This window comes from Nyctereutes procyonoides, unplaced genomic scaffold, assembly GCF_905146905.1.
Source record: "Nyctereutes procyonoides isolate TBG_1078 unplaced genomic scaffold, NYPRO_anot_genome, whole genome shotgun sequence".
Taxonomy (NCBI): domain Eukaryota; kingdom Metazoa; phylum Chordata; class Mammalia; order Carnivora; family Canidae; genus Nyctereutes; species Nyctereutes procyonoides.
The window spans coordinates 75607-84808 of NW_026574985.1; the positions used below are offsets into that span (position 1 = coordinate 75607).

At 36.9% G+C, this 9202-nt stretch overlaps 1 protein-coding gene across 1 annotated transcript; it reads left to right on the forward strand.

The window, feature by feature from the left end:
* Positions 1-1539: 1539 nt before the first annotated feature.
* On the forward strand, positions 1540-2454 carry LOC129511984 (olfactory receptor 4C11-like). The gene has a single exon (XM_055329224.1). It carries the CDS (start codon positions 1540-1542, stop codon positions 2452-2454), a length of 915 nt encoding a protein of 304 aa, XP_055185199.1.
* Positions 2455-9202: the final 6748 nt, after the last annotated feature.

The window sequence follows — 9202 nt, forward strand, 5'->3', positions numbered from 1 at the left end:
ATTTTATCATTTTCATGATTCATCATATTTTTAGACTGTCCTTTTCAAGACATAGTGAAGCAATAAAAAGAAGTAGAGGATAGAGGATGAGGACAAGAGGGAATATCTGAAATTGTGTCCTTTCTTTCTGTTTAGAAACATGGAGTGTCCACTTAATGAATACTGGGATTGGCCATTTGTAGTACTGGACTTTGTGAAATACCAGCTTGATTTTGTGGTATGTATGAACTAATAATTCTCACAGTGCAAACTCATATGGGTATCTCATTCAATCTGCTACTTTTCCCAACAAAATGATGTAAGAGGTTTTATTCAGAATTTAATGACTATTAGACACTATGTGAAAAGAATTATTATTTTCTATATTTTGGGAATCTAAATGATTCTGCTTTTAGGGTAGTGAAAATGCTCTGTATGATATTATAATGATGAATGCATGTCCTTAGCATCTATTTAAATCCGTAGAATGTACCACACAAAGAGTGGACCCTAGGGTTAACTCTGGCCTCTGGTTGCTGATGGTGGGTTATGGTTGGCTCATCAGTTGTGACAAGTGTGCCATTCTGGCAGAAGTGTTGATAATGGCAGGGGTGATATTTTGTGGGGGCAGAGCTATATGGGGATTCTTTGTACCTTTCTCTCAGTTTTGATATGAATCTAACACTATTCTAAAAAAATAAATCTTAACAATTACAACAAAAGCATAAGGAACAATGACAAAATGATCCTATTAAAGCCGAGGAGAGGTATGTAATTTTGCTACACACCCCCCTTCATCCATTCTCAGAGAGACAACTGAGAGTGAGCAATTCTGGTCCTTCTGTGAGAGAGGAAGTGACAGATCTGAAGCCACCACTGATTTGTTTTGTTGGGGCCACAACGGATGTACTTGTATGCTTTCCACTGTTTCTCAGTGCAGCGGATACAAAGATGAATGTTTTCAGTGCAACTCTCACTTCTTAGAAGGTGGGCACTTTATTATAGATAGGCTCAAATTCCAGTTGGGCTAAATTTGTATGTCTCCAAATTTTATATTTGACCACAGAAATATATTCCAATTTCATATCCTGGTTTTCATGGCCTTTGGCTGGAAGGAAAACTTGCTTTTCATGGTTTTCCACTATGACTTCCGAATCTGTCTAAACTAGAGATTTCATGTGGGAATCTCTAGTTTACACAGATTTCAATTTTCGGATTAAGGCTAAATTTTAAGGCAGCTAATTCATTTGCCCAAGGAAAGTACAATTTCTTCCATTTTCAATCTTTGTAGAATTCAAAAATTTTGAAGGATATTGACTTTTTATTCTCCAAATGCAAAGGTTTGAATCAATTGGGTTAGTTTCTGAATCAAAGGATTGATCTTGGAGAGGCTTGGACTTCTGCAGATTCACAAAGATTCATAGGAAATTAAAGGAAGTTGGGGTAACATGGAGCAGATAAGGAATACAGAGTTCAACCTAATGATCTCTCCATAATGTCACTTCTTTTCCCTTTGCAGATTAGGGTCTTGTCAAGGTCACCTTACCTGCAACCAACAAAATGGTGATGAATACCACTGTGAATGAATTCATTCTGTTTGGCTTGACACAGGATCCAAGAAAACAGAAAGCAATATTTGGGGTCTTCTTGATGCTTTACCTTGCCACACTGTTGGGAAACTTTCTCATTGTAGTGACTATTAAAAGAAGCAGGACCCTTGGGAGTCCCATGTACTTCTTCCTATTTTACCTGTCCTTTACTGATGCTTGCCTCTCTACAACCATTGCCCCCAGATTGATTGTGGATGCCGTTTCTCAGAGGAAGACCATTTCCTACAAGGAGTGCATGACTCAGGTCTTTTCAGCCCACTTCTTTGGATGCATGGAAATCTTCGTACTGATCCTCATGGCTTTTGATCGCTATGTAGCCATTTGTAAGCCCTTGCGATACACAACCATCATGAACAGGCATGTCTGCAGTGTGCTGGTGATTCTAGGTTGGGTGGGATCCTGTATCCACTCTTCGGCACAAATTTTCCTGGCTTTGAGATTGCCTTTCTGTGGTCCCAATGTGATTGATCACTATTTCTGTGACTTGCAGCCCTTGTTGAAACTTGCTTGCATGGACACTTATGTAATAAATTTGCTAGTTGTTTCTAACAGTGGAGCCATATGCACGGTGAGTTTCATAATCCTGCTTATCTCCTATGTTATCATCTTGTACTCTCTGAGAAACTACAGTGCAGAAGGAAGGCGAAAAGCCCTTTCGACCTGCACCTCCCATTTTATTGTGGTTGTCCTATTTTTTGGTCCATGTATATTCATATATACACGCCCGGCAACCACATTTCCAGTAGACAAGGTGGTGGCTGTGTTTTATACCATTGGGGCACCCTTGCTCAACCCTCTGATCTATACGCTGAGGAATGCAGAAGTGAAAAATGCCATGAAAAAGTTATGGTGTAGCAAAGTATGATTTATGTTGACACATGATATTCAGGGATCCTAATGTATACTTCCTTAACACCTTGGTTTTGCTTCATGAACAGAAAAGAAAAAATATTCCTTTTGGGATGAAAAACCAATTAAGTAATTTTAATCATGCTATTTTTTGTATATTTATTTTCATATTAATAAATATATAGACTCCTTATTCCGAACAGATTGCTTAGAATAAGGTTACTTATATAGTCCAAAACCATTTTGAGCAACTTATCCTGGCCCTTTGTTGAGTGGTATTGACTTCTGGTCATATTCACATGATAATTTAGTTTCCTGGACCAATTTGTCTTCAGAAAAAAAAATGTACTCATTAGTGACAGAATGATTGTGTGTGTGAACACACACCAATTCTTTCCTTAAATTGTATTCTAGTTTTTATGAATGTGGTCATAAGAGCTATCCCATATGGAACTGGAACTTAGAGAGTGTAGGTGACTGTCTTGACGACCTGGGATTTGGAGATGGCTTTAAAGAGAATTCTGTTCTGGAATCCGTGCCTGACGTTGCCTCACTGGGGAATCCACGCGGAGGGATCTTCAACCTCCAAGAAAAGCTTGATATCTCATTGAAAACCTGTACTGTGTCTGGAGAACTTCTCAAAGTTCTGTGAGTGGTGAAAGAAGGAAAGTCTAATACTTGACTGTGATGGGTGGTATCAGCCAGTCAGCTGCCATAGGCAAGGTCCTTCCCATTGCTCTTCACAAGGGAGAGGGAAGAAGGAGGGAGGGGGTTGGCAGCAGAAAAATGAAGAAGGAAATAAACAGAAGGGAGGTCAAATTGCAGAAGGAGGCTAAAGAATAACACATGTTGAAGAGCAAGAAACAGGAAAAGGAGAGTGGGTGCTTTTCTTATATTTTGAGAATTAATTCCAGGTATATGAGCACACAGGGAAAAAATAAAGTTTCCCAGGATCTTTATATCATTGAATTAGTCTAGGTTAACTTCCTTGACTGCCGTTTTTTTCGGGTGTTAGGAAAAAGTACTTTTTTCCTTGACAGGTGGTATTTCCTTAGTGTCCAAAAAATTAAAATCCAGATTCTTTGGGTGAACCCAGGATTGGAAAGGTCCTTTTAGTGCTTTTCAATTATGGTCTTCTGTTTTTATATGAGAATGTTTTAAAATACATATTTTCACTTTTGAAAATCACCGAACTGATATGTATAATACACACCTGCCACCACCACCACCGCATCATAATCTATAATCAAGCACTGTCATGTGATGCTCTTTCAGTACCTGAGTTTATAATTCCCATCAAATTGGCACCAGGAAGTATTACTTTAATTGCTATAAGCTAATGAGAAAAGAATATGATGAATTTCATAAGTATGTGAGAAGTTTCTGCCAATATTATCATGTCTCACCAAAGATGCTTAGTATTCTTATATAGGAAGTGGTGGTGGACTAGACATTTAAGTCCCAAAGAGGACATTTATCAGAGAACAAATGAGGACATTAGAGAAATATTTGTTTGCACTCACAGAAAAGATACATTCTCATGAACAAATTGGTATAATTAAACCGTATCTGCCAATGGGGAAGATTTCAAAGTGAATTGGGTGGGGATTGACATGAGGAAGTAGTCATGAGGAAAGGGGACAAGGAATCACTCCAAGCATTGGAAGGGGAGAAAGGAAAGGAAGTCTGAAAATCAATCCTTGAGTGTTCAGGGGGAAAAAAGAGAAAACTAATTCATTAAAGATCCAAGAGAGCTCTTAGAAAACCATTTTGTGATGTCAAGGGTGAGGGGAGCCATTTGCAGTTCTCCTCACCTCTGCAAGGGGTTGGAGGTCTTTTGGTCAGCCTGAGTCTGTCCTAGCACTCACCTGATCTGTCTCCTTTTTGTAAGGGGTCCCAGGAGTATGTTGCCAGTCATCCAAAACTGAATACGATGTTTCCAGTGTTTTGTGCAGCTTCTAGCTACTTTCAGCAAAGGGGAAGTTCAGTGACTGCATTATGTCCAGAAATTTAAAACACTACATTTTCTTTGAATCGGGTTTGTTTTTATATTATTAAAAATAATTATGAGTTATGAATAAAAGAAACGAGTGCACTTTCCCTGCATCCCATCTCCCATGTCCCCATTCCTGCTGTAACTAGATTTAAAATGTATTTTTATCTTATTCTGCATCCTTTCCCCCTGTTTTTGATGTCTCCCATACACATCGACTCCTGTTGAGAATGCTATTTATTTAGTTTTTGATATACGTTTTAACTTTTTTCCCCAAATTGATAGTCATTTCTCTTAATATAATTTATTTTCATGTTAATACTTTCAACCTAATCCTATATTAAATTACCACATATATATACGGTTGAATTTCTTTGCATGATACTCTGTCCTCTTAATATATTTGTTTATTCTGTGGGCATACTCGGTTTGAAAAATTACTATAGCTTTATGACATATTTGACCTTGGTTCTTCTCCTCATCCTCTCCAATATCTTTGAGTCTTTTCTTCTATATATTCAACCATGTGGAGTTTAGAATAATTCTCTCCATTTCCATGCAAATCTCCTCCAGAGATTTTGTTTAGAAATTCACTCAGTATGTCAATTAATTGGGAAAAATTAACAACTTTAAATTGTGAGTTACTTCCATCTCAAATTGTATAATTCACCTGACTCAGTTTTAACATGTCTTTTGTGATGAGGCTTAGTGTTCTTCATGAAGACTGTTCACATTTCTGTTGCATCTCTTAATTTTATTGTTATTGTGAAGTAGATTTATTTCGTTTTATATTTGTCTATTATACTTACATTTAGAAGTATTATTATGCTGATTTTTGAGTAAACTCTTTTATTAAATACTGTAATCTCTCAGTTGATTGTCTTGGTTTGGCAAACTAGATGAATACATCAGCCAACAATGACTTGTGTTTGGTTCTGACTGCTATATTTCCTTTTCCTCTTATTTCATTGGTTGATACAAAATTTCCAAAGTGACAGGCTGCTAAACCGAATTTACCTGAAAAACTGTAAATTTGTTTAATCCAAAGATTATTGTTTAGCATAAAAGATTTTATAAGTGTAATCGGTCATCAGTATATTCAAATCATTAAAATACATATTAAATATGAATACCTGGTTTCTCTTGAAAAGTTGAGTTTGGGACAAATTTGGATATGTGCCCCTCATTAGGCAACGACACACCAGAGTTTAGTCCTGGCAGTCTTTTAAAGGGGTCAAGATTTGCTCCTTTTCTACAGGGAGCAAAGGTCTTTAACTTTTTCTTAAATGTTTTTGCATATTTTGGATTTATTCAATTTTTATTATCTTCCTGATTCAAATAAGTATATGAGGTTGAGAACTGGGCATTAAAACTCAACAAATTATATAATAATGGCAGTTTTAAAAGGTGGCCTTCTTCCTGAATTTAATGGATCTCTCTTAGAATTAACTGTGACATTTTATTTAAGTTTCTGGAACATACACTTTTTCACGTTAAACTCATTGACTTTAAGCTTCCTGTGCTTTAATTATAATTCAGAAAAAATGTTATCAAATCCCATGTTGGCCTCCTGGGATTAGTCTTTTTAAAAACAATATAATAAGATTATTACAAAATTCTGGTAGCAGTAATCAGCAAACTAAGGATTGTGTTGGAGAGCAGAATATGTAAAATATTTCCAGGCCTTATCTGCTAAAATGTATTTAAGATCAATGGAGGCATGCTGTTTCCTGAGACTAATTTAATCATCTATGAAGAGATGTGAACAAACTGGTAGTTGACACTCAATTATAGGACGGCACAGTCATAAAAAGCTCTCATTAGTAGAATCGGGGGTACCTGGGTGGCTCAGTGGTTGAGCATCTGCCTTTGACTTGGGTCATGATGCTTGGATCCCGGGTTTGAGTCCGCATCAGATTCCCCACGGAGAGAGAGCCTGCCTCCCCATCTGGCTAGGGCTCTGCCTCTCTCTTTGTTTCTCTCATGAACAAATAAAATCTTTTTATTTTATTTTTTATTTTTTTAAATAAAATCTTTTTAAAAAGAGAGTAAGCATCATAAACCTAAACCTAATATAACATTAGTTCTTTGCCCCAGCTCCTCTATAGCACAAAAGTGAGAGTCAGTCAGCATTCCTGAAGAATTTTTGAGTCTGGGTCATTTTTAAAAGATAATAACGACATTTATGTTCTTTGCAGCTTCAGGGAGATTTAGTGGTCTCGGCACTACATAATCTGAGGTACACAGGTGTGTATTTCTTGCTTCTTGCCCCTCTCTATCTGGACCATTATGCTCCTGGTCTTTCATGGTTCCTTGAAACCTCTCGTGGTTCCCATTCTGTTTTCTCGTGGTTTGCCTCCCTCTCTGATTTCTTCCCATTCTGTTTTCTCTTCCTTCCTCTGTGATCCTCTGTGCTAGTTCTATATTCCTCATATGAGTGAAACCATATGATAATTCTTTCTCTGATTAACTTATTTCATTCAGTATAATATCCTCCAGTTCTATCCACATCAATGTAAATGATATTCCATTTTTTGATACCTGAGTAATATTCCATATTATTTATATATATTTATATTTATATTTATATATATAAATATATATATAGTTATATGTATATATATATTTATATATATTTATATATATATTTATATATATATATATAAAAATATATATAAAATCAGATCTTCTTTATTCATTCATCTGTGGGTGGACGTCTGGCTCTTTCCACAGTTTGGCTATTGTGGACATTTTTGCTATAAACATTGGGTTACAGGCACTCCTTCGGATCACTACATTTTTCCTTTGGGGTAAATAGTAGTGCAGTTGCTAGGTCACCAGATAGCTTTATTTTTAACTTCTGGAGGAACCTCCGTACTGCTTTCCAGAGTGGCTGCACGAGCTTTCATTCCCACCAACACTTTGAGAGAATTCTCCTTTCTCTCTATCCTTGCCAACATTTGTTGTTTCCTGACATTAATTTTAGTCGTTCTGATTGATAGGAGATGGTATCTCATTGTGGTTTTGATTTGTATTTCCCTGATGCTAAGTGACATTGAACATTTTTTCATAGATCTGTTGGCCATTTGTATGCCTTCTTTGGAGAAATGTCTGTTCATGTCTTCTGACCATTTCTTATCATGATTGTTTGTTTTTTGGGTGTTGGTTTTGAAAGCGCTTTATACATCTTGGATACTAGCCCCTTATTTGTCATTTACAAGTATCTTCCCCCATTCTGCAGATTGCCTTTTAGTTTTATTGACTATTTTCTTTGGTGTGCAAAAGCTTGTTATGTTGATGAAGTAACAATAGTTCATTTTTGCTTTTGCTTCATTCCTGCCTTTGGAGCATGAATGTCAAAACTCTCACAAAAATACTAGCCATAGGTTCCAACAGTATATTAAACAGATTATTCTCCAAGACCAAGTGGGATTTATTCCTGGGCTGCAAGGGTGGTTCAACATCTGCAAATCAGTCAGTGTGATACATCACATTGATAAAAGAAAAGAGAAGAACCACATGATCCTCTCAATTGATGAAAAACAAAAACAAAAACATTGGACAAAATATAGCATCTTTCCTGCTTGTTTATTTTTGATATTTTTTTTGTCTCACCATCCAATTTAGGCTAGTTTTTTTGGGGGAAAAGTCTCTTGCATTCTATAATCATTCAACAGATCTTTATGGAAACCTAACAGATGCCAAGCATAAATAAGACAAAAGTCTATGTATCAGGATGTCTGGTATATTTGAGAGAAGGCAAGTAGCAAAACTTAAATGATTATGCAAAAGTAATCATGCTTTTAATTATTTTTATAAAGAAAATAAAGAAGATCTTGCCATAGGGAATTTTGTAAAGAGTGAAAAAGTCTTTAAAAGAATCATGGGGGAAGCTCTCTGAGGTAAGGCCAGTCAATTTCTTTTCCAAGACAATAGATTATGAGGAAGCAACCAATTGAAGAAGATGGGACTTGCTTTCAGAAAGAGAGAAGCAAAAGCACTGAGGTGAGAAAGTCGCAAAGAGCTGTGGGGGCAGATGAAAATAGCCAACACCTGCTGATACACAGTAAGGGAGTAAGTGAGGTGCTCCAGATTGGGTGGGAGACTTAGAGGCAGTAGAAAGATCAATCAGGGAATTTTTCCACAATGCCAGCTGTTTCCAAAGGCAATGGGAAGCCAAGGAAGGGTATAAAGCACTAAAGTATTGTGATCCTTTAACAAGTCCATAATCCTTAAATCCTAAATCACAAAACAGGTTTACATATTTTTAAAGACTTATTTACTAATTTGAAAGGGAGAGAGAGAGAATATGCAAGGGTGAAAGGAAGAGGGGCAGAAGCAGAAGGTGAGAGACTCTCAAGCAGTCTCTCCCCTGAGCCTGAAGCCTGATGAGGGTCTTAATCCCAGGACACTGAGATTGTGATCTGAACCTAAATCAAGAGTCAGATGCTTAACAGACTGTATCACTTAGGTGCCCCAAACAGATATCCACTTTTAAAAGATTCTACTTATATATTTGAGAGAGAGAATGAGAACAAGCACGAACCCTTCTCCCCAGAGGGAAAAGGAGAGGGAGAATCACTGAGCAAGGACCTTGGGATCATGACCTGAGCAAAAGGCAGGTATTTAACTGACTGAGCCACCGAGGGGCCCCAACCAGGTTTATATTTTTCAAAAATCTCTCTGTTGTTAGTGGCGATGAATAGCTTATTTCTCTCACCTTTCAGAAAGAATCTCCCTTAATGGGAAACATGATGTCTTAGCATGACCA

Coding starts and splice junctions, on each gene's coding strand:
- LOC129511984 (XM_055329224.1), top strand. CDS start 1,540: ATGGTGATGAATACCACTGTGAATGAATTCATTCTGTTTGGCTTGACA.